The sequence below is a fragment of the Talpa europaea genome (genome assembly GCF_964194135.1).
Source record: "Talpa europaea genome assembly, chromosome: 14".
In the NCBI taxonomy this organism is placed as follows: domain Eukaryota; kingdom Metazoa; phylum Chordata; class Mammalia; order Eulipotyphla; family Talpidae; genus Talpa; species Talpa europaea.
Genome location: NC_140082.1, coordinates 18,511,915 through 18,536,941, shown reverse-complemented (window position 1 = coordinate 18,536,941; position 25,027 = coordinate 18,511,915). Strand labels below are relative to the sequence as shown.

General features: G+C 49.6%; 1 protein-coding gene across 1 annotated transcript in view; it reads left to right on the top strand.

Annotated features, from left to right (window-relative positions):
- The window catches only part of MYO18B (myosin XVIIIB), a gene marked incomplete at both ends in the record, with an annotated part of 216,639 nt that overhangs the window by 44,913 nt on the left and 146,699 nt on the right, over positions 1 to 25,027 (top strand). The window contains 8 exons of the mRNA XM_084253221.1: positions 5,194 to 5,367; positions 7,921 to 8,011; positions 9,778 to 9,970; positions 13,514 to 13,594; positions 15,025 to 15,172; positions 21,608 to 21,767; positions 23,293 to 23,476; positions 24,072 to 24,294. Coding sequence (XP_084109347.1) covers positions 5,194 to 5,367; positions 7,921 to 8,011; positions 9,778 to 9,970; positions 13,514 to 13,594; positions 15,025 to 15,172; positions 21,608 to 21,767; positions 23,293 to 23,476; positions 24,072 to 24,294 — 1,254 coding nt within the window. The remainder of the gene's footprint in view (positions 1 to 5,193; positions 5,368 to 7,920; positions 8,012 to 9,777; positions 9,971 to 13,513; positions 13,595 to 15,024; positions 15,173 to 21,607; positions 21,768 to 23,292; positions 23,477 to 24,071; positions 24,295 to 25,027) is intronic.

Sequence of the window (25,027 nt, the reverse complement as noted above, 5' to 3'; positions counted from 1 at the left end):
TCTCTCTCTCTCTCTCTCTCTCTCTCTCTCTCTCTCTCTCTCTCTCTTCCCCTCCCCCATGTTGAGCTCACAGGGGAAAGTCTGCCTTGCAGGTAGAGTTAAGCGTCTGTGAATTGCAGTTCCATTACTTTCTCTTGCTCCTTCTTTTTTCTTTCTCCCGTGATCTCCTTTGGTTGTTCTCTCTATTCAAATCCCAGCCTGCCTCTTACTGGGCAAGTGACCCTGCTAAGGCAGTTGTTCCAGGGTTACCTTGTTGGTTGCAGTCTGGTGGTTTATTTCAGTTAAATCCAGAATTTTCTAAACTAGAGAATTGTGGGACATTCAGCTTGCAAGATATGCCATAAAAGCATTCTGAGGCCAAATAAGTCTAAACAGAATGTCCCCTTCTGGAGATTCTAAAGCTGTGTTATGAAGGCTCTGGGGAGTCCTGCAGTTAAGAAACTTGTTTCACTGAGCAGTGACCAAATTGATATGATACAGGATACATCCTTTTTCAAGTGGTGCTGCTGTACATCCCACAGAATGACTGCAAAGAGGAGCCCCTTTGGGAAGCTGTGAGCCCCAGCTGTGTGGCTGCTCTTCCCTGCTCACACCTTCCCCACCCAGAGTTTCTGACTCCGCCGTGCCCTTGGTAAGCACATTGGCTGGAGCCAGGTCTCCCCTCAAATACACAGATGGCTTTGGAGGAGTAGACAATGATGCAGAGAAAGAGCTGTGCCCAGAGAATCTTCTCTTGGTCTCAATGATTGAAGAGCAAATCAAGCCAAACTTGCTAAGTGTGGTCAGCCTCTGAGGACCTCTCTTCACCTTAGCACCTCGGATGGGTGCATTTGCTGAGACCTCTTCAAGAGTAAGACATCACTTCAATGGGAAATGATCCCAGGCTGAACCGGGAGGGGCGTGAGGAAGGGACGCAGGGAAGGAAGCCTGGCACCACGGCTGTATCACCAACGCAGCATCAACTGTGGGCAACTGGGAGTGGATCTTGCAGGGGCCTCTAGGGGGCAGCAGTATAGAACATGTACCCACTGGAAGGACTTATCTTCAATCTTTGGTAGAGGGTATGTTCATTCTGTGGCACTTCTAGGCTGCCCTATGCAAGAGCAAGTGCCAGTATAAGACCATCCTCAATAACAGAAAGCACAGAAAGGCCTGGGGACATGGCAGAGCATCCACAGCTCTGCTCTGGTTCCACCCCAGCAGCACTTCCAGCACATGCACTTGAGGACATGCCCATGTTTCTCTGAAAGCTCTGCACAGAATTCAGAAGAACAAAACAGTTTCACACTGCCATCTGAAGTCTGTCCCTGTTTCTTTTGACTTGACCGAGAGTCACATGTATGCTCAAGCAAAGTCTAAAACTGGATATATGGGGTAGCAGTGCTCCTGGCCTGGGCAGGGGGCAGAGGGCTGGGGACCTTGATTCAAGCCCTGGTTCAGCCATTTACTTGCTGTGTGACGTCAGGCAGGGCACTCTCTCAATCTGTTTCCCGGTAACCTCTATAAAATTAGGCTTAATGATGCTCAGCAGTAGGGCGATCAGCCAAGGTCTCGCAGCAGTCCATTGTCCCCTCAGAGTAGGCATGCATCCTCCAGGCCATGGCTTGAGACACAGACCATTTGCACTAAGAATAATAATAGAATTGGAATTTGAAAGTAATTCTAAAATATAGAACAGATTTAAGGGTGAATGGTCCTATCATCCTTGCATTGTTTATGTAAGTCCAGCCACACAGACAGAGACACATGTGAGGCTGGTGGTTCCGTATTTCTTCCTATCCCACGGCTCCAAAGGCAAGTCACCCACTGTCTTTGGTGTCCTGGGGAGGGAAGGCTTGATGTGCTGGGCTTGTGGAAACGTGCTGCCATATACCGTCCATCATGGGTGAGTTAGGAGACTCTCTCTAGGGTAATTTTAAGGGGACTTGACTCTTTGCCTTCGGCTGTCTTTAGATGGCACTCCCTTACACGGGGAGGCCCCACTGCTTGGGGGTTAGGATCCAGTGTGTTGGTGTCAGGAGGCCTGAGCCCAAGTCCTTCCTCTGCACCTTACCCTGGAAGATCACCTCTGAGGCTCAGGAGCCGAGTGCAGATGTCAATACTGACCTCAGGGCTGACTCAGCGAGGCAGTAGGAGTGCAGCGCTCTACCCATTGCAGGCCCTGGTGGGTGGACAGCAAGTGCTGGCTGCTGTGAGGATAGTTGGGTTCCCTTTGTAATGCTGTCTGGCAGGTATTTGCATTCTGATTCTCTTTCTTGGGTGGTGAGACAGAGGGGGCTGGCAGGAGGGGTACAAGGGAGTGCTCCTGCTGGTCAACTCCACATGTTCTGTGTGAGGCTTGAAGAAGATGTGGAGGGTCCCTAGATCATGCAGGTGCAAGCCCATGCGGACCTGGACCCTGGCCCACCTGCCACGGGGTCCTCTTTCCCACTCGAGCAATAGCGTGACTGGCTATCAAATATATACCCTTGAAATGATCTCTGCATTTCACTTTGGAGTCATTCTGAGCACAGCCTCCTGGCCTCATGGTGGGTGGTAAGAAGCGGCTGGATGGAGTATGCTCTCTCCTCCGAGTGGGCCAGGAAAAGGGAAAAACCCACACCCTCCCCTGGGAGTGTCCTTGGAGGAGCCCAGGACTTCCATCTGTGGGTTTCCATCTGTCTTGTGGCCTCTCCCTCTTTGACTTGTTTTTATTTGATCTTTCCTGATAGAGAAGGCCGGCTCTGAGGCTCAGAGGGCTGCTTCCTTGCAGGGAGGGGAATGCAGTGGTTCTGTCTCCCAAACATTGGAAAAAGGAGCAGGGAAGTGGGCAGGACCGGCCATCCGCAAGAAGCATTCTGTTCCTTTATTGATTCTTTGTATCATCTAATCCCTCACTCTCCAAGTATTTACTGAGCCCTTCCTGGTGATAGCTCTGTTCCGGACAGAGCAGGGGCCACACAGGCCTCTGTGCATGCACAACAGTGGCGACTGCACTGTCTGACGTCCGCATTCAGGTCGGGAATCCTGACACTGCTCATTCCTGCCCCACCCGGACACAAAACTAGACCTCCTCTCCCTCCTGTCCTATCTCAAGGGATTTTTATGATAGTAAACAGACAAGGCCCAGGAAAGCTAGTGCAGCGACTGGCTTGTGACGCATGCTCCATGCTCGAGGTTGTGCTCACTGCTGAAACAATGCCTTTGCAGGAGGGGTCACCTGAGCAAGACAACCTCACTTGTGCTGCAATTTCCAACCTAGGTGACAATCCATGGACAAGTTGGCCCCTGACTTTGAGAGAGGCTGGTGCGGGGTGCTGAGCCAACAGGTTCTATGCCTCTTCTTTGACCTCTACCCGTGTCTAAACAGACAGAGCAACCCATGGGGTTGGATTCTGTGTGGGCCTGCGTGAGCTCCCTGTGTCCCCCCACTTGGGTCTCACCTACAGGATGCTGCTCAGTCACATCTGGGGTGACCCCCTGAGTCAGGCAGGATTTAGTCCAGATGAGTTCCTTTACCGCTCCTCTTTCCAGAACCAGCCACTGCGGGATTTTTTTGACTTCTGTTTAGCTCAGGAGGCTGTAGAAGTCACGGCACTTGGAATGTGGATTGTTTTAAAGAGTAGAGAGTTGATGGGGCAGCAGAGGGACAGGCCATCACCCCCTGGAGAGTTCTGTGCTATTGAATTCGCTTTCAACCCCTATCACAAGAAGAAGGTCTCTTCCAGGGCTAATAGCCTTTAACGCCTCTCCTAATACTTGTTAATGGCCCTTTTAACAGAGAGAGAGACACGACCTCAGGCTCCCAGGTAACTGTATCTAATTAGACTCTAATGATAGTTTTGTGCTCATATTGTATTTATTTCTACTTTCTAATTATGACAGGTGATAATGGCTTCTCATCAAAAGTAGTGCTGTAACATTTCCTTTCACAATGTAAGAAAGATAAGGGAGTCTATTTAGAAGGTTTTATCTAGGGTCACAAAAAGAGGGCAAATTTTCCAAAGGTGGTATTTGATGGATGGATTGGGGAGTAATATACTCAGTTCTTCCACTTAGTATCGGTCTGATTTCTGGTGACTTCTCTGACTCAGTTTTCTCATCTATAAAATGAGAATGATAGTACTCTTTCTAGGATTCTTGTGAATATTTAGTACTAGTAGTTGTAGTAGTAGTAGCAGCAGCAGCAGTAGTAGTAGTAGTAAAGAATTGCAACTAATCCATAGTGCTGTTTCTCATTTTCTTTTCACTAAAATTCGACTATAAGCATTGTCCACTGTGCAGAGTCTTTCTTTTGCTTCCTTAACCTCATCTGGTTACTCTGTCTGCAATGTACTCCAGCTATGTAGGCCTTCTTGACATTTGTTTAACATACAATGCTTGTTTCTGCCCCAGGGCCTTTGCACTGCTTACTCCTTATACATCTTAAGGCTCTTCCCTGATTCTTTATATGACCATCTTCTTCTTACCTTTCATAACCCAGTTTGAATATCACCTTCAAATGGAGCTTCTGACCAACATATGTATACATAAACATATATTATATATGAAAAATATATATGTTTAATACATAGCCTATCCCTAAGTTTCTCTTGGTCTCACCATCTTGTCTTATGTTCTCTTTAGGGGGGAAGAATTTTACAATTTCTGTCACCTAAAATTATTGATTTTGTCTACTTGTTCACTTGTCTGTCATTTCACTCTCTTAATTGATCATCCATGAGGTCAGGCACTTTGTCTGTCTTGCTCATCACTGACTTCCCAGAGGCTAACACAGGGTCTGTCACAGAAGGAGCCCCATACATGTGAAGTGATGGGTAGGGAGACGGTTGGATGTGTGTCTGGGTAGGTAGTTGAGTGGGTCGGTAGGGAGGTGGCAGTGGTCACAGTTGGGTAGAAGAATAGGTAAATGATCGCAGAGAGAAATCATATTTTCACTAACCATCCCCTAGTTCCACATTTAGAGTGTGCCCATAATAGTATTTTTAATTGCTTTCAAAAAGTGAACAGTACAAATGCCAAGGAAGTAAGATAAATGTGTCTCTTTGGAAAACTGGCCCCTGCCCAGGAGTCATCCCTAAGGGCCCAGGCCTGGCCAGTTATTCAAGCTCCACATTCAGGATGGGTCACCTGCCGGCTGGAAATTTCTCTTTGGCACCCACCTACCCATGCTGAGCACCTCACCACTGTAATTCCGCTTTGTCCCTCCTGCAGTGGGTCGGAAGCAGTTCATGCGATTTGAGTGGGCAAACCATGCAGCTGAGGCCCTGGGGTGCGAGTATGAGGAGCTGAACACGGCCACCTTCAAGCACCACCTTCGACAGATCATCGAGCAAGTGACATCTGGGTCGAGCCGGCGGGGCCTTGAGGATGAGGAGTCCAGCTCAGGTACCACATGATTGCCTCTTGGTGTGGGCTGGGTCCCACTTGGCCAGCTCCTGGGGACACCCAGCATTTTTCCTGTTCATTAAGGAGTTATTGAAGGCCCACTATGTGCAGACTTTCCAAGAGCAAGGAAGCCACCGCTGCTGCAAATGAACATGGCTCCCACAGACAGTGATTATGGCTGCATAGTTAGCTCTGTCCAATGGTCATGAAGGTGCTGGAAGCTGTGTTGTGGGGAGGGGACGCTGCTTCCACTAGATAATACGTTTGTTGAACCCTACTCTGAAGAGGGAAGATTGACATTTCAGTTTGAGGAACAGAAATAAGGCCAGGTAGGCCCCAGTGGCTGGGTGGATAGTATGAGATGTGTCTGGATAGCAGGGCGGTGATCAGCTCATAGAATAGTCTGTATATGAGGGTTTTTGTCTTCAGACCTGTGAGAAGCCACCAAGGGGCATAAGCAGGGGATGGCATGATTTGCCTTATTTGTGAAGAAGCTCAGCCTGAGAGAAATTTGGGGACTGAGTGGGAGAAGAGAGACTGCTTGGGGTCCTATAAAAGTCACCCTGGGTGGGAATTGTATGGGGACTATAACCAAGATGAAAATGCATACATTGTGCAAAAATGAAAAATGATGTAAGAATTATATAAAATAAAATATTAAAAAAAAGAGGGGGAAAAAAGTCACCCTGGTGAGATTGTGGTGACTGGACAGGGAAGTGGTGGTAGAGACGGGTGAGGTAGACACATTTAAGGTTAGTTTACAAACAGAGATGAAGTCATGGGCCCTGGGGGACAGTGCAGGACCAAGGGTGGCTTCTAGGATTTTGGCCTGAGCAGCTGCAAGACCCAATTTTAGAGGTCATTTTGTATCTTCAGTGCTGCTCTGCCTCCTAGGGACTTCAGCTGGATGGTTGATGCCACTTGGATTCCATGGGCCTTTTTGGTTTCCTTTCAGGTGCAGGTATGAGCTGTAGTCAGCTTATGGATACCTTCCTTTCCGAAACACACCCCATGCCCCCCACACCCACACATGTACACGTGCACGCATGCACAACTGCACACACAGCACAGATACACAGCAAACAGATGCACATGCAGGCACTTACCACATGTCCACTGATATGCAGCACACAAACCTATACACACACCCAGGCACATACCATATGTACACCCATGTGCAGAGGCATATGCAGACACCACATCATTGTACACACACTTATGCAATACATTTACAGACACAAAAACACCATACGTGCACACAGATACACACCACACATGCACTGACACATGTGCACACCACACATTCACAACTGTACCACATGAACGTGTGTTTGAGACACTTGCTGCCTGCACGTACATGGACACACTGTACACGTGTGTGCACCAACACATGCATGCACCACTGTGTGAGGCTGAGTCACCCTCTCAGGCCAAGGTCTCAAGGGTAGATGTTAAGAGGCAAGGGACCAGTAGGCTTAGGAGAGATGCAGGGAGTCTCTGGGTTGCCTAGCAATGGGCAGGGTTGGGGGTGGAGTTAAAGGCAGGATGGGGAATGCTTTGGGGCTTCAGCAGGCTGCCTGGAATATATAAGCACAACTACTTCTCCCTGCACTAGTGTGTGCAGATTGGGAAACTGTGTTTCCAATTCTGTGCATGAGGTGCTATGTATGTCTTGAACATGTTTGTAAATGTGTGGTATGCACATGTGTTGCTGCATGTGCGATATGTATGCGTGCACATTTGGTGTTTGTGTCTGCAAATGTGTGTGCATGTGTGTGCATAGGTGTGTGCACATTGAACCCTCTCTCCTCACCCTTCTTTGTTCAATGCACCATAATCAAGGCTGGCTATTTTAATGAGAGATGTGTGTATGTGTTTATTTGTGTGTGTGTGTGTGTTTCTGTTTGCGTTTAAACAATATTAAGATCACAGGTGTAATGATCTTTTTCTAAGATTTTCATTTCTCCTAACATTATAGGTTGGCACTTTTCCTCATTCAACATTCCTCTGTACCTGGATTTTAAGCATTTGTATGAATGAACTGTAAATTATCTAACCCATTTGCTGTTGCTGGACATTCAAAGTGTTTCCAAAAAGTGACTTTTGCCCATTTAGTCAACAATCAGGAAAACAGATAGACCCAGAAATTTTTGTTTCTTTGAATATTTCACTGGGATGAAAACATAAGAGTAAAATTATTAAGTCCAAGTATATTAACATTTCATGGCTTCTGCTATAATATTGCCAAATTTACCTCCAGGAAGAGGGAACAGAAGCATTCACTTAATACCTTCTATGGTTCCAGACACTGAGGATTTGAGTGCCAACAAACCCAAAGACAGTCCCCTTCCTCAGGGGCAATGGGGAGATTGGCGGGGGAGATCCAGGTCAATAAAGCAACCACATAGTAATAATAAGTGAAAATGCACTGTGGTCAGTGCTGCGAAAGCATGGCTGCTTAGTGTCAGCAGCTGCTTAGTTTCAGCCTCTGGAGTGAGTCCTCCACACAAGGTCCTGACCGTGGGATGTGATCCTTCCCTTTTCCCTCTCTAGGGCTCAAGATGACAGGCGTGGAATGTGTGGAGGGGATGGCCTCGGGCCTGTACCAAGAGCTCTTTGCTGCTGTGGTCTCACTCATCAACAGGTAACAGAGCCCTTCCTTGGGCACAAAGTCCACCCCTGCCAGTACCCCAGCGAGGTGGGGCACAAAGCTGCTGGGCATTATGAGTGGTTTTGACTGGAGTGAGTGTGGGTTTTGTACCTGATATAAGTGCCATCTTGCCAATCTACTGGCTCAGTCACCCTGACCTCACCTCTCTGACCTCTCCTTCTGCATCTGTAAAATATCTCTATCTTCTGTGCCCCCGGGCCATTCTAAGGATTCAAAGAGATAATGTATTTAAATAACTCCTCCTACTAGTGCTCATAAAATACCAACAATTAAAACTCACAATTTCGGGGTACCTACCAAGGGCCAGGGCCTGTACTATGTTCAACTTTCCTTGTGGCATTTAATATTCATACCAGCCCATTTTAAAGATGAGGTAAGTAAGGCTGAGGGCTGGAGCTGGAATGAAAACACCAGGCTATACTCCCACTCATACCTTCAAGTTTCCCTTACCAGCCATGTTGCTCTCATCCATTTATTTTTCTAAATTTCCCTGTTGGGAATGGGGAATAATCAGGGTAGAATTTGGAGCAGGCCAGGGCGTGTCTTATATGTGTCTGTGGGGCATCGGGCACTGGGAACTAATGTTTCCTATCATCATGAGTGACGCCCAGGAAAGGGCGTCCCTCCTCCTCAGAGAAAGCAGGAGGCATAATTAGGCTTCCGACATCCTGGGGGGAAGACGAGGCTGGTGCATAGCAACAGAGCAGCTGGGGTTTGCCATCATCACTGCGGACATGGAATCAGCTCCCTCTGTTGCTGCTGGAGTAATTACCACCTGAGACCGCAGACACATTATCTAGAAGGCAAGGGCTTCATGCACGCTCAGAGGAGGGAGCACAGGGGCTGGAAGATGAACCGCCAGGGGAGGAAGCAGCCTTGGCCTGCAGAGGGCGGTTGCTTCCTGGTTTGCGGTCATGGAGTCCACCCCAAGGCAGTGCATAGATAGCAGTGTCCACTACCTTTACTGAGCACCTAGAAAATGCAGGCTTTTTGAGTGTTAACTTCATCTTCACACATTGCTCCATTTTACAGATGGAAATCCTTGGCAAGTAATGAGGAAGAGCTCAGCTACAGGTCACCAAAGCATGCAGCCCATCACGCTAATAATAGCAGATAACACTCCCTGTGTGCTCACCAGGGGCCCAGCGTGTTTAGAGGGCTGGATGTTTTATCACATCCGACCCTCCTCGCTATAGCCCTCTGCATTGGCCTCTACCATTAACCCTTCACGACTGAGGCTCAGAGAGATCTGACAACTTCCCTAAGACACACAGCCCCGCCATGGCAAGTGAGAGTTGAAGCCTACATGCGACTGTCTCCAAACTTTCTTATCTCCCACATTTTGGTCTGAATAATCCCTGCTCTGTTCTCCTGATAAGTTTTTCAAGAAGATCCAAGGAGGTGATGACTTGAAAGAACTTTGTAAACCGAGGCACTGAACAAAATTGTTTTTTTCATTTCAATGTGTCTATGAGGAAAGAAAAGCAAGCTATGGTCCTAACTTTATAGCCAATTTACAGTGTTAGCTTAAGCAAGTCATTTCTCTACTCTGGGCCTGGTGGAGAGAGAACATTTCCTGACACCCTGCTGTACCACAGGAGCACTTTCCAAACTTAAAGTCCTTTGATTCTTGACGCAGCCCCTGGGGTCTTCATTCTCTCTCCCTGGGGGGATGGGAGGCTCAGACCAGTGGGAGCCCTCAGATGCTCTGTCATCTTGGGCCTCTCTCCTCTCTCCAGATCCTTCTCCTCCCACCACCTCTCCATGGCCTCCATCATGGTGGTGGACTGTCCAGGCTTTCAGAACCCCCGGCACCAGAACAAGGACAGAGCGGCCACCTTCGAGGAGCTGTGCCACAACTATGCCCATGAGCGCTTGCAGTTGCTCTTCCACCAGCAGACCTTCGTCTCCACGCTGGAGCGGTACCGGGAGGTATGCCAGGGCTGCAGTGGGCCTTCACCTCGGCTCAGCGGAGGTGGGGCAGGGAGGGGGGCAGCCCAGCCCTGCAGGTATCTTGGGCTTCATCTTGCTTATACCACCACCGAACAAAATCCCAGCCTGTCTCTATCCATGATCCCCTAAACCCTACAATCCAGAAACTGTGGGGAACTTGCTGGGCCTTGCTCCCGACATTGTTTATTCTTTGGGATGACCTGTTGCTCCTCCCCCATTAACATCAATCCTCCTTTAGCTTCTGCATCTCCCCCACTGTGGAATGCCCTTCATACTCTGTTGTTGGGTGAAAACAGTGGTGTGCACACACCCCCCTCACCCTTCAGCTTCCAATGTGCAATATCCAACAAAACGGAAGATGCAGGTCCCCTTCCAGGAGGAGCAGGCGACTCCCCACCCCCCGCCAAGAACTATGTATGAAGCAGGACACTTGCACGGGCATGCTCCTGCCAGAACTTCTTTTCTTATTAAAAAAAGTTTAAGATGAAATATAACATCACACAGGGAAGTACATAAATCAGAAGTGTTCAGTTCCATGGATTTATACTCTGGTTGTGCTCATGCATCTACCGCCCAGGTGAAAAGTAGAACATTGCCAGCACCTCAGAGGCCCCCACTTATCTAGTCCCTCCTTCTTCCCTGAAGGAGACCTCTTTGACCCCAGCAAGTGCTAATGGAAAAATACTAGAAATGACTGATTGTTTAGCAGAGGGATATGGATTTTGAAATTATGGTCATATTTTTGGTGGGAGCCCATATAACGATAAACATGGAAGCATCAACATGATGCTTCAAATGATAATGAGACAGCGATGAGGCCTGGGGTCTCACCCAGCTGTGTCACTTACTAGTTGTGTGACGTCCAGAAAGTCACCCCGATTTCTCCACATATAAAACAGACACATCAATACTATTGATTCACAAGCTTGCCCCTGTACCCAGAGGGCAAGAAGGCACACAGAAAGAGGCACACCACTCCAGATTGATAGGAATGATTTTTCATCGGCAAGGGAACTTTCTTACAAGGCTGGCTTGGGGGCGGCACGAGAGAGGTGTAGATCTTTGCACTCTCCTGCCAGCGTCTTAAAAGTTTATACAGAGGCCTTAATGGGGTTCAGTCCACACAGTCTCCACAACACCTTACTCTCAAGGCTGTGCTCTTGGAAATGGCTCCTACTGTGGGAACAGTGGGTGTGATGTACAAGAGGAGGCACTGAGGAGCCCTCCTTTGTCCAGGTTCAGCTCGTGGGATAACTTCTGTTCACCCTGATGACCTCTGCCAACAAACACTCCTGTGTCATCAGCCATTTGCCACAATAATGGTGCATAATAAACTACCCCCAAGCACTGTGGTTTGCGGGCCATTTGCCCACAAGTCTCTGGCTTGCCTGGGCAGCTCCTCCAGTCTTGGCTGAGGAAGCTCTTTGCCTGTGGTCAGATGCAAGTGGGGCAGATGGCTCTGATGGTCTTGAGGGGCTGGATCATGTGTCTGGGGTCCTCTAGCTATGAGCTGATCTGGGCAGGCCTTGGCCAGGGTGACTCAGCTCTGCCCCCAGGGTGTCCAGCAGGCCAGCCCTGGCTGTTCTCATGGCCCATATGTACAGGGGCACTGCAGCCTAGACTTGGATCTAGCAGTGTCACGTCTGCTGTGTTTGATTGGTCACAGTAAGTCCAGTCCCGAACCCTGGCTCAAGGTCAGGGAAATTAGTTCCGCTTCTTGATGGAAGAAGATGCAGTATTTCTGTGCAAAGAGCTGGATACAGGGAAGGGGAGAGAATGAGGTTATTTTTATAATCATTTTTACCACACTGCCTAAAGGAGCTGTTTCGTGCATTTAATGAAGTAGGATAGTAAGTGCCTAATCTGTACTAGGCATTCAATATGTGGGAGCAGCTATCATATTTGTCCTCCATGATATTTCACTTACTTCTGATTATCAAAGTAATATGTGTTCTTTATTAGACATTGGAAAGTGCATATAAGTGTCAAGAAGCAGAAAACACAATTTACTTTAGCCCACAACCCAGAGGCAACCACTGTTACTGCTGTCTATGTTTTATTCCCATCATTTTTCCAGATATTGGCTTCTGCACAGATTTCCGAGCCTTTTGTGTACACAATTTTGCTGTCTGCAGTTTTCCTCACAGCATTACCTTATTCACATTTCCTCTTTCCATTTACAACTCTCAGTAAACATACATTCCATTGGTTATGTCTGATTCTATCTCAATTCTCGGTTGTACCTCTGTGCCGTTTCCACAGTTAAGCTGTGACAAACAGCACTGTGATGGATACTTCTGGAATTTTCGGGTTACTTTTATATGGCAGCTGTTATGGCTGTAGCTATAATTAGTTGATGCTTGCTCCTGCCAGCTCCCGCTACTCAGTCCAGATTTATTAGGCACTCTGTGAATATTAGAGAAATTTGGACTGAATGATCGGTTCCTGATAAAACCTGCTAGGGTTGCAGACCACTCTGCAGCATAAGCAATATTGGGGTGCTACTGGATTGTTCCCTGTGATCTTTCTGGACACATAGACTAAGGGATGATGATTAAAACAAGCAAAAAAAAAAAAAGCCTATTAAAAAATGGGCAATGAGCTTGAATTGACATTTCTCCAAAAGAAAATATACAAATGGCCAATAAGCACTAATTTAGGGTAATGCAAATTAGAGCCATAAATGAGATGCCCTCCACACTCATTAGAGTAGCCATTATATGTGTATGTAAAAAACAAAAACAAAACAAAACAATCCAGAAAATAGCAAGTGTTGGCAGGGACATGGACAAATTGGAATCTTTGGTCACTGCTGGAAGGAATATAAAATGGTGTTGCTGCTGTGGAAACCACTATTTTGTCTCAAAAAAAAAAAATTACCGCATGATCCAACAATTCCACTTCTGGGCAGGAATCCCAAAGAATTGAAAGAAGGATATCAGAGAGATATGCGTATACCCATGATCAGAGCAGTGTCATTCAGGAGCCAAAAGTGGAAGCAACCCACGTGCCCACTGATGGATGAAAGGATAACAAAATGTGGTGTATTCAGTACTGGTTCACACACAATGGACTATTATTCACTCATAAAAAGGAAGGGACTTCTGAGACATACTACAACATAGGTGAACCTTGAAGACACTATGCTCAGTGAAATAAACCAGGCACAGAAGGGCAGTTTCTGCCTGATTCTACTCAGAAGAGATACTTTGAGCAGCTGACTTCATTGAGTAAAATGATGGTTGCAGGGACTGGGAGAGAGGGGGTGGGGTGGAAGTGGGGCTGGAGTTTCAGTTTTAGAGGATGTAGAGCGCTCTGGAGGTAGATAGTGGGTATGGTGGCCTACGGCGAATGTACTTAGAGCCACTGAGCTGTGCAGTAAACTAATGGTTTACTGCATTGGCCATTGTGTGCTACTACAATCAAAAGCATAGTTAAAAAAGGCTAAGGGATGATGAAAGTCTTACTTCTTCCCCACTCTGTCACTGAGGAAACTGACTTTTAATTCCTACGATTTTCCAGGAAGGTGTTCCTGTACAGTTTGATCTCCCAGAGCGCTCCCCAGGCACCACTGTGGCCGTTGTGGATCAGAATCCCTCCCAGGTAACATGAGTCCAGTAAACCAAAACCAAGGCTCTTGCCTGCCATGATGTCTTTTGATTGAAATGCCAGCAGATTTGAGTGTTTAAGCTACTAGTTCTCCAAGCTCTCTGCCCCTGGAATCACTGAGGATTGTTGAAGCCAATAATACAACAAAAGCAAAAACAATCCCTAGGCTCTGTAAACTGATTGGTGGTAGATGGTGACTGGACATTTCGTGGTGGGCGTGGTGTGAAATTTGCAGTCAGTGAGACAAGAAGCTGTACATCTGAAACCTATACAGTGTTGTCAACTAATGTCACCTCAATAGGAAGAAAAACATCTCCTTGTACCACTCCGAGATTCTTCAGTAGTTGGTTTGGGGGCATAGCCTGGGGAAGGAAATACTGAAATCTCGGTGGAGATGCTCTGCTCTGTTCTATGGCTGAGTCTGTGTCTTAGGACACGTCTGGGGGTCCATGGGCTGAGCTGAGTTTGCCAGTGCCCAGTAGTCCCCAGCCACACCTGCCTGGAAAGGCCAGCTATGCAGACAGAGGTGCTGTGTGTACCAGATACTGGGAGATAGGAGCACTGGTGGTTGGAGAACTTGAAATTTGGCCCCTGATGTCCTTGGGGATAGACAGACTTTAGTTTGGGAGATGATGAACTTTCCCTATCCCAAGAACCCACTTTGCTGACCCCAGACTTGCACCTCTGTTCAACCCTCCTGGAACTGTGGTCCCCTTAGGTGTCACATACCCTCCACAGCCACTTGGCACTGTTTTTGGTTGTGCTGAGTCATTGTGGGGTCTCAAAAGCCCCTCAATGCCCCAGACCCCTCTGGGTTTCCTGTGTGCAAAACTGCAGGGTTGCCTAGATGGTCCCCGGCACTTGTAGCTGGATTTAAAATTTGTAGCTGTGGTATTGAACCACATTCACCTTTTGTAATATTTTCTTTGGCTGCTATTTTTGTTTTTATTTATCCCCTCAAGATTTTAGTTAAAAAAAAAATACAAAGACCTCTGTGAGGAAGTGACATGGCTGGAATGGATCCTTTTGTGTTTTGCCTGTGTGTATCTAGAAATGTGTAGTTTACAGAGTACCTTCCCTGTGTTGCATTCCCACTACAGTCCTCTGAGGCCATTGTCCATTTTGCTATGAGGAAATGAGGCTCAGAGAGGTGCTATAAGTTGCCCAAGGTCACATAGCACATGAAAACAAGAATGGGATTCAGACCTTGGAACCAAGGCTGTTATGAGAACTTTGTGATTTCAATGCTGAGAGTCTGGGGGTGAGTGGGAATGTGGGTGTGAGCAGGAGCTTGGATCCTGGCTGGTGCTCCTGAGCCATGAAGCCTGGGCCTCAGATCCCCTGACTCTATAGGTGGGAAGAAGATCCAGGACTGGCCTCCATCAGGGTCAGTGCCCTTCACTGCCCCCTGAATCTCCCACCAGGTCCGCCTTCCAGCTGGAGGAGGTGCTGAGGAGGCCAGAGGCCTGTTCTGGGTGCTGGATGAGGAAGTCCGGGTGGAGGGTTCCAGTGACAGTGTGGTGCTCGAGCGTCTGCGTGTGGCCTTTGAGAAGAAAGGAGCTGAGGCTGAAGGTAAGGGATCAAGGGGCCGGGGTCCCCAGTCCACCTGGGAGCTGGGATCTCTCTTATCAGCAAAGGCCCCAACACAGCCTGGACACGGCGGGAGTAGGACGGTTCTGAGCACAGAATTGTCAGTGCTCTTGCCTGGCTGTGCTGTCATGTGTGTTCGTGTTTAGCCTTCTGGTATTCACAGGGCATGGGGCAGTTTCTGTGTGCTGGGAGACCATTCTATACAGTGGTCAACCAGTCCCACGTCACTGGAGGAGGAGGAGGGGAGATATTGTGGACAAGCTAACAAATAACTACTCGTGTGTGAGGCACTGGACTGGCACGCAGGTGGTGGTCAGCAGGCATACCTTATTTCTCAGGGAGCCAGGGGGTGTCAGGGGGACAGGCATGTGGGTAAATATGACAGAGGGCAGGTAGCATGGGCAGAACAAGGCTGGAGGTGTTGTCTGGGCTCAATTCAAAGGCTTTTGTGGGACATGCCGGAACATTGAGCTTAACAAGAAGGAGCCATGAAGGATTTTAGGCAGTGAGAGGTTTGGTCAGCTTCATGTTCTGGAAAGTTCCCCCAGGCTGCAGTGTAGAGACATCCTAGGATGGTGAGAAAGGAGCTGGCTGGCCCCAAGGAGGTGGGTGACTCAGGAGATATTTAGCAGGTAGATTCCTTACTACTTGGTGACAGGTTAGGTTGGTGAGGAGGAGGAGAGAGAAGGAAGGTAGAGACATGAGCTGGAACAGGCAATCAGAGGTCTTGGGATTTGGTGTCAGTCTCAAGTTCAGGTCCTACTCTCCCTACTTTCACTAACACGACGCTGAGTAAACTTGGAGGAGTTGCAGGCAATCTGCCCGTGCCACGGGGATGGAGTCGTCCTGCCTCCCTTTCCTCAGAATTCCTGCTACATGATTGGGTGAGAGGAGGTCCATGTGCAGGTCTGTCATCACTGCCACGTGTTGCAAGTTTAACAGACGAGGACAAGGCTGTGATGGAAAATACCCTCTGTCATTGAAGGGGCTGGGGCGATGCTGTCTGCCCCCTGCAGGGCGCTGTCCAGTGGATCTCTGTCACGTCTGTGGAAGTAGCTGTTCTTTCCCTTTAGACAAGGAAACTGCACTCCAGGTCAGCCAGGGAGTGTGCGGCGAAAGGCAGCCTCAAAACACACTTTGTTAGGATCAAGCCTTTTGTGATCCCTTCTCCACTTGGGAACCCGCAGGCATGGAAGGAAGTAAACACACTTTGAAATCTTGAGGTCCCACTGGCAGGGTGGTTGGAATGGGGCCTCATTCATTGATCCCACCATTCAGCAAATATTTATGGGACACTCAGCCTGACAGCCAATGTCTTAGGTCAGGAGATACCTTCATGAACAAAACAAGTGTCTTCACAGCAGAGTTGCTGTTCTGGCGGAGGAGGTGGATGGCAAGACACACACCTGTAAGGAGAGCCATGGCCACCATTCTGGTTTGGGTTACTAAGGGCCTCAGGGGCGGCAGAGAAGATGACCAAGGGTTCAGGCCTGGGACCCTCCAATGTCAAGGGGCCAGGGGCAAGGTGGGCAGCCGGCAGAGGAGACTGAGGAGGGATGGGGAGGAAGCCAGGAGAATGTGGCACCCTGGATGCCACAGGAGGAGGGAAGTTCTGAACTAAACGCTGCTGAGAAGCGAGGAATGACCTGGTGGAGGTTGCTGGCGGTCAACAAGTACAGTTCTGACTGTGTGCAGGTGAATGCTTGACTAGAGTGTCTTGGGAGAGGTCAGGAAAACAGCTGAGAAAGATGGGGCAGCTCTCAGTGCTGCCTGGTCCTGGGCTGGTGCTGGCAGAAGCCTCCACCCCAAAGGGACCAGCCGCTGGCTCTGTCCGGGATGTTCATAGAACATTCCCACGCTCCAATCAGGACAAGGTTTTCTAAGCAGCAGTGCAGCAGCATCCTCCGACTGCTCCAGCTGCTCCCCTTGACCCAGCTCAGAGCCCAGTACCCAGATGACTCCTGAGGAGCAGGGTCTGTGAGCATCTGGTCAGGGCTGACTTCTCCCCCAGGCCCAGGAGGACAGGGGTCTTAGGGCCTGTGAATATGTTTTAATTATTGTTGAGAGCAGAAGGGGACAAAATGAGCTTTTAGGTCAAACATAACATTTAATACATATGTATATGTAATATATTTAGATAATTAAATTCTGGCCTGAATTGTGTCTCTACACCTGCCCCACCACCCCCTCCCCACCGTCCTAGCCTTCAGTACCTCAGAATGTCTCTGTATTTGAAGGTAGGGTCTTTAAAGAGGTCATTAAGGTTAACTTGAGGTCATTGGCTCCTAATTCAGTGTGACCAGTGTCCTTACGAGAAGAGATTAGGGCTGAGATGAGCACAGAGGAGAGACCAGTGAGAACAGCTGAGGAGAAACCTCCAGAATGAAATCAAACCTGCTGGCCCTCAATCTTGGACTTCCAGCCTGCAGAACTGTGGGAGAGTGAATTTCTCTTATTTAAGCTTTCCAGCCTGTGGTCCTCTGTTATGACAGCCCTAGCAAACTAATTAATAGTTATACCAACGTAATCACAAAATATATTTTTTATATTTTGTTCTGGGGAAGGAACCATTTAAAGCAAAGTGGCTAGGCCCCGGAAAGTCATGAAGCCAGCTTAGACCACCCTCACTCAGGAGGGGTCCTGGTGATGACCTCCGCTGTTTCTCCAGAGGTCACACCTCTGTTCTCTGAAGCATATATGCCCCTTTGCCAGGTGGTGAATGAGGATGGAGGACAGGAGGAAACTTATTTGTGGAGCCCTCAGTCTGAGCTAGACATTGTAGGATTCACTGCATCCCACCTCATGTGGGGTAACTGAGGTCTTGGAGCAGCCAGGAGGCTGTCGGGTCACCGTAGGCTGTGATGAACTGAGCTGGCCAAGAGGCCTCATTGTCAAGACCAGAAGACCCACCACCTCTCTTCAAGCCATGAAAGTGGCTCCTGTCTTCCGGAAATGTCTCTGAGGCTCAGGAATGGAGTTTTTAAGGGAACAGGGCAGAGGTGGAAACCTACCAAAATCCAGACGAAGCCAAGAGACAGAATTATTAAAAGTTCATCCAGACTTTGGACCCTAGAGACCTGGGCTGTCTCTCTGCTCCACTATTTAATTGCAATGTGTGTGACATCTGGGAGGTCCCCTCCATGTCCCTGGAATGGCAGTCATGGCCAACCTCTCCAGGGGCTGGTGTGAGGACGGAGACCTGGGGTGTGTCCGGAAGCATTTCTCCATCCACCTCTCTGCCCAGCGGGATCCTTCCCAGAGACCTTCCTGGCCCGTCTGAACTGGCCCCTCTGCAGCCAGGCTGTCCTGGCACAATTCCCTTGGTGTTTCCTTCAGGGCTCTTTCCAGGCTCTGGAATGCTTGGATTTTTCTTTGCTTTACTTGCTGAGTCTCCCCAATGACTCTGGGTGTCCCCCTAGGGACTAGCGTGCAGCTCTGTCATCTTCTCCTGTCTCCCTAGTGCCTGGGACATGGTAGGCCCTCTGTGGATCACTGACATCGGCTCCATTCCAATTACACTGTTGTCTTTGTTGCTGGGAACCCTCCCCCCTCGCTCCCCACCTCAGGGCCCTCACATTGACAGTTCCTTCTTCCTGGAATGATGTTTCATGTGACTTTGTCCCTCACCTCTACCAGTCTGAGGAGCCAGTCCTGGCCACCCTGTGAAATAATAACTCCTCTTCACCCACACCTGTCTCCTTCCCCGATTTTCCTCTTCTCCATTTGCAGTCACTGCTGCTGGACAGCACACACTTGCTGTCGGAAATGTGGGCTCCGTGAAGGCAGGATCCAGTTCCCCGCTGCACCCACAGCACTGGAGCTGCCTGGCACGTTGAGGAGAGAGTGCAGTGGACACTGGGAGAGCACAGATGACCCTGTGAAAGCTCAGTGATCCGTCTAGAATGAAGTGGATTTCTCAAATGGATTCTTTTCTGGATTCTGACCTTGAGGCAAATGAGACAGAACATCGGGTCAGAAGCAGAAAGTGTCTTGTAAGGCCTGGCTGGGCAGGAGGGAATTCAATGATATTTGTGAACCCCCCTCCGTGCACCAAGGCTCTCAGTTCCGGGGGAGAGATTCTGTTATATCCATTGTCCAGGACCTACTGAGATAGATACATTAACTCAGACATTTTGGTTAAAAAATAAATATCTTTTTGGCTCTAGGGCTTTCTGATTAGCTCTGAGTTAATGAGACTGTTCAATCAGGCAGTCACGGGGGACTTTCTGGCCTACCCTGCGCTCCATCTCTGCGTTAACCTCTCACTGAAGGTGCGGTTGCCGGGTAGCAGGCCCAGAGGGGTCTGGGGCAGCCTTCACCAAGCCCAGGCCCAGGGGACAGTCAGGGAGAGGCATTTGCAGTGTAACCACAGGTAGTAAATATGGGGCTGTGGGGTCCACAGAAGCTCCTACCCCAGTCTAGGAGGGAAGGAGAGACTTGCTGGGGGAAGTGCTGTTACACGGGGGTTTCCATGGGGCCCCTGAGCAAAAGCTGCCTGAAACATGTCAGGAGGAGCAAGCCTGGGGTGTGAAACCCCCTCTGGGAGGAGGAAGTATGAGAGAAGCAGCAGGCCTATGTCCTGGGAGCTGTCTGCCTGGACGTGGCACCTCAGGACATGGGGCCACCATCTGGATGGGAGACCCGAGGCCTTCCTGGCACTGCTCTGACAGGCTGCTCAACAATAGCCCAGCCGTCTCAGCGCTCTGGACCTCAGTGCCACCTTCATAAACCAACCCCGTGGCATTTCATGTCACAGACCAGAGTGGGCGCTGGATGACATCACTTGTGGTAGCACATCCAGCAGAGGCTGCCAGGATTTAAACTGGACCACCCTTGCTTCTCTCGCCTTGGTCCCATCCTGTCCCCAAATGCTGTTGGGTTCTCATCCAGAGCCCAGCTCTGTGCTAGCTGCTGGACAGGATGATGGGTGAGCACAACACACTTCTAGTGGAAGGCGGCTGCCATGCAGGCAGATCCCTGAGGCACCGTAGGAGCAACGTGGATGTGGGTGGCAGAGCCAGGCATGCGCTTCTTCCCTTGGTTCCCAGGAGATGCTTTTCTCTCACTGGAAGCAGCTCCGCTGAAGACAGAGACTAGCCAGCTCTCAAGAGCTCCCAGGAGGCTCTTGGTGCAGTGACACTTAACTACAGGTATCATCTGCCTGGAGCTTCAGTTATCCAGAACGCAGAGGCACTTGGGGAAGTGGGCAGAGAGGACTCCAGCTGGCCAAACAGATGGCAGCGTCCACATCCCGTACTCACTGGAAGCTTGCAGCCTCTCAGACTGTTTATTTTGCACGAAGTGCCAGGAAATGCAGGTCCTCATTGCCTAGATCCCTGCAGTGCAGAGGTGGAAAATTAAGGTTTGGGGGCAGGACTCAAGACCCTAGTATGTGCATTTTGACTGACAGTAGCAGGAAGGAAAACCTGGGAAGATAATTCAGAATCGATACAAGAACTTGTGTCTGCTGTACCACTCCTGCTAATAACTCCTGAGCTGTTGCTCGGCCTGAAAGCATCACTGCAATTAGCTTCCTCATTCATTCATTCATTCATTCATTCCACAAGCACCTCCAAACTCTTCATGGGCCAGGCATGATGCTGAGCACATGTGACCCCAGAACATCAGCACCAGGTTAAGTTCAAGAAATGATAGTGACCTCTCCAACTACTGTGTACCAGGCACTGCACACAAATGTTTACACATACTATCCCCTTTAAGCCTGACACCACCCTGGGAGGTGTATGTATTCTTTAATCCACATTTTATGAAGAAGGAGACCGAGGCTCAGAGAACTAAGTGAGTTGGCTGGTATTGCACAATAGTAAGTGGTAGAATCAGGATTTGAACACGGGTCTTCTTCAGCTGTGAGCCCATTTGTTTCTCCTGCTGTTCCTTGCAACCACGTGCTTGACAGAGATCTCCTAAGAGTATTTTGTGCATTTATTTAGCTGATGATATTCAAGATGATTTTAGGTCGCACATGAATAAATAATTTGAAAATTCAGTAATTATGTATTTGTTTCCATGAATGTTAGAAAATAAAGAGCTTGCATACCACACATGCAGTGGTGTGCTTCTCTGTAAACGGATTTTACCTGTAAACATGTGAGTCCATTTAAAGAAAACTATGTGAATCGTCCAGGTGGTACATGGTTATGCCACAAATCATGAGGGTTATCTGCGCTGATGATGTTTGGGGAAAAGAGGTATTCTGGACTTCCAAAAGCAAGGAGGACCATGATCCACTTTGGAAATAACACACACAAACACAAAACAGGAGAAATGTGGGTGTCCAGAATCATTTGCTCGGGCTATCTGGAAACAAACTTAAATGGAAATGGTGTGTTTCGATCGTACCCAGTGATTTCAGGATGTCCCCGCCAGGCCCCAACATTCATTCCTGTCTGCTTTCAGGGACCTCTGCCCTCCGGACCTGTGAGCAGCCCCTCCAGTGCGAGATCGCCCACCAGCTGGGGCAGGACCCGGTGCGCTATGACCTCACGGGCTGGCTCCACAAGGCCAAGCCCAACCTCTCGGCCCTAGAAGCCCCCCAGGTCCTTCAGCAGTCAAAACGGTGAGACTGACCAGGGCTAGGGACATACCAGGATGGGGGAGGGGCTGTGGGACCCTCAACATGAGGCCCCAACAAGCCAGTGCCTGCCCTAAGGAAACAAAGGGCCATAACTCACTATGCTGCATTTCCCCGGGCCTGCGGGAATCCAGCCGAGGGGAAAAGCTGGCCTTCCAGGGAGGTGGAACAAAAGCTACAAAACTGCCACTTCTGATTTTGGCTTTTTGCCTTTCATTAAGTGCCTGAGAGATGATGTGACTGGAACTTTTATAGACATCCTAGAACCAGGGGGTCGTAAAACCGAAATGACAACGTTTTACAGCATAAAAAAAGCTCACTGTACCCCCTGACTGTGATTCTCAGAAGTGTTGGCAGAGGGCTGGCCACATTAATGCTTGCAGTGCAGAGAGTTAATGGGAAGTGTGTGTGTGTGTGTGTGTGTGCGCGCGCACATACGCGCAGACATATATGCTCAGTGATCTAGGTTCAGTGCTGCAATCCTGCAGGAGCAGAGCTTTGAGATAAGAAGAGAGAAAGAGACTGCCAGGGAGGCACTGGGGGCATGAGAGGAGAGAAAGAACATTTTCTGACCACACGCTCTGTGCCTGGCACGAGGACAAATGCTGTCTAAGTATCTCACTAATCCTTACAACAGCAACGTGTCCTTAGCCCCATTTTACAGATGTGAAAACCAAGACCCTGAGAGGTCCAATGGTGCTCCTTTGATGACAAGGCAGCCAAGTGGCTTTGCCAGGACACCACTGGGTCTCAGTAGGCCTTGGATAAGCCCCTGGGATATTGTGGGCAGGGTTGGTGGGAAGCCCGTATGCAGGAGGGCCTGATGGCATACAGCTCCTGAGGAGTGGTCAAGTCAGAGGATGGGGCAAAAGCAAGGTTGCCAGAGGACGGCGTGCGAAAGCCAGGAGACCTGGGCCAAGTCGTAGTCACCTTGGTCCCATCCTAGGGCACAGCAGGGTCTCTGGCCTTCTTAGTCCTCTTTTGCCCCTACGAGAGAGCAGGCCAGCTCAGGCGTATCTGAACAAACTTTTAAGAGCCCCAACCTTTGCCTTAATTGTCTGACTAATGTCAGAACTTATACATTTCAAGGATGCCGAGGGAAGGAGGGCATTATCCCCTGCTGGGTGTCAAGCCAGGCATTTCGAGCCCTGATCTTGCCTGTCTAGTGTGAGTCATTCTCACACGAAACACGCATTAAGGCACACCTGTGTTTCAGAGCCGTTCTAGGGATAACCACTATGATTTTGTCTTATGAGAAAGTGCAGATTAGTAGAATTCTCTCAGATACAGATACTTACTAGAAGGAGAAATGCTGTCAGGTCATGGGGGTGGAGAGAAGCCTGTAGGAAGTTGCTGGCCACAAAGCAGTGGCTCACCTGACAGAGGAACTGGGAACAGAAGAACTGCTTCCAGAGGCAGATTAGCAGGAAGCAAGGAAGTTCCATTCTCTTCACCCCCACCTGCCTCATGAGCCCCCTAGAGCCCTCCTCTTTCCCCTCCTACATGCCAGGGAGGAGCTGAGACGCCTGTTCCAGTCCCGGGCCAAGCTGCCCCCCGTGTGCCAGGCTGTGGCAGGCCTGGAGGGCACCTCCCAGCAGGCTCTGCAGAGAACCTGCGCCGTGAGGAGGGCATTTGCCAGCAGCTTTGCGGCAGTGAAGAGGAAAGCCCCGTGCACCCAGATCAAGCTACAGATGGTGAGTGGAAGCCATGGTCCTCTTGGCCCCATATGTCTTCCCTTCCTGGCATCGCTTCAAACCTCCCCTGCACGAATGCCCTCTTGACCAAGGTGACAAATATCACAGCCAGCCTGCCCCTGCCTGCCCTCCTCACCTCTCATATCACTTGGCTCTCCTGGTGGGCACGGCAGGATCCAGCACAGCTGTACTGTGTTCCCTAGACACAACTGAGAACACTTTGGTCAGTGGCGGGACTGCGCCCAGAAAGCTGGATGTGGCAAGGATAAGTTTCTGAAAGCACATGGCATTATTACACTGGAGAAACCTGCAGGCGAGGCCCTGGGCTCCTGTCCACCTCTTCTGCCAGTGGTCCGTGTCACCTACCTATGTAACTCACTTGGCTTCTCTGGCCTCAGTTTCCCCATCTGTCTGTTAGAACAAGGACTGTTATAAAGGACCTGTATTTCTCATGAATGCAAATCAGGCCACAGATAAGAGGTCCTCGCCCCCAAAGATGCCCAGGCTAGATTGAATATGTGTTTGGGCAATTTCCAGTCCCCTGTCTGTCTCACCCCAAATAGCAAACACTCACCCCTTCTCCTCTTGGTCCTAGGATGCATTGACCAGCATGCTCAGACGGTCTCAGTTACACTTCATCCACTGCCTGGTGCCCAGCCCGCGGGTGGACAGCAGGAGTGGGCAGGGGTCTCCGACTCCACCGCAGACTGGTGGAGACAAGCCCGCGGCAGGTGGGGGCCTGCCCTTGGACATCCCAGCACTGAGGGTCCAGCTTGCAGGGTCCCACATCTTGGAGGCACTGCGACTGCACAGGACAGGTAAGAGGCAGCCAGGGCATCATGTCAGTGACTCCTGGGGCGGGTCTTCTGCCAATAGCAGGCCAGGGCCGAGAGCACCAGCCATGCATCAGGCTATCTCCACGCAGCATCTGTTTATGCTTCCTGCTTCCCTGTGAGAGGGGTGTTCTGGGTACCCCCATCTTATGGAAGACGAGATGAAGGAAATTGCCCAGGGTCACACAGCAGGGATGTGGCAAAGCCTGAATTTGAACCTGGATCGCTTAGCGATCCGAATGAGTCATGAGCTCCTGGAAGGTGAGGGCTATGTCTTCCCACCTCCTGTCCACAGCAAATGTCTGAGGAGCATCTGCCTTGGAATGCAGAGGGGAATTCCCACATGAGTAATATTTTGGTCTCCAAAATGCTCAGCTTTGGGGGTCAGTGTGAAAAGAGGTGATGATAATATATGACAAGAACAAATGTCCAGGGGAAGCAGGAGGTACCTGGATGCTCCCGCTTGCACTGGGGAGACTGGGAATACCTCCTAGGGCAGGTGACATCTTAAATGGGCCTTGAAACAAAAGAAACAGCCTATCTCTGGGAAGCAGGGGTATGGGGGAGAGGGAAGGCCAGACAGGGGGAGCAGCATATGCAAAGGCCGGGAGACGTAGAAGAACCTGGTTTTTTAGGGACTGGGGTTCAAAAGGAGGGGGGATTGTGGGAGATGAGGCAGGCAGAGACACTGGGGAGCGCTGTGGAAGTCTGGTGCTTA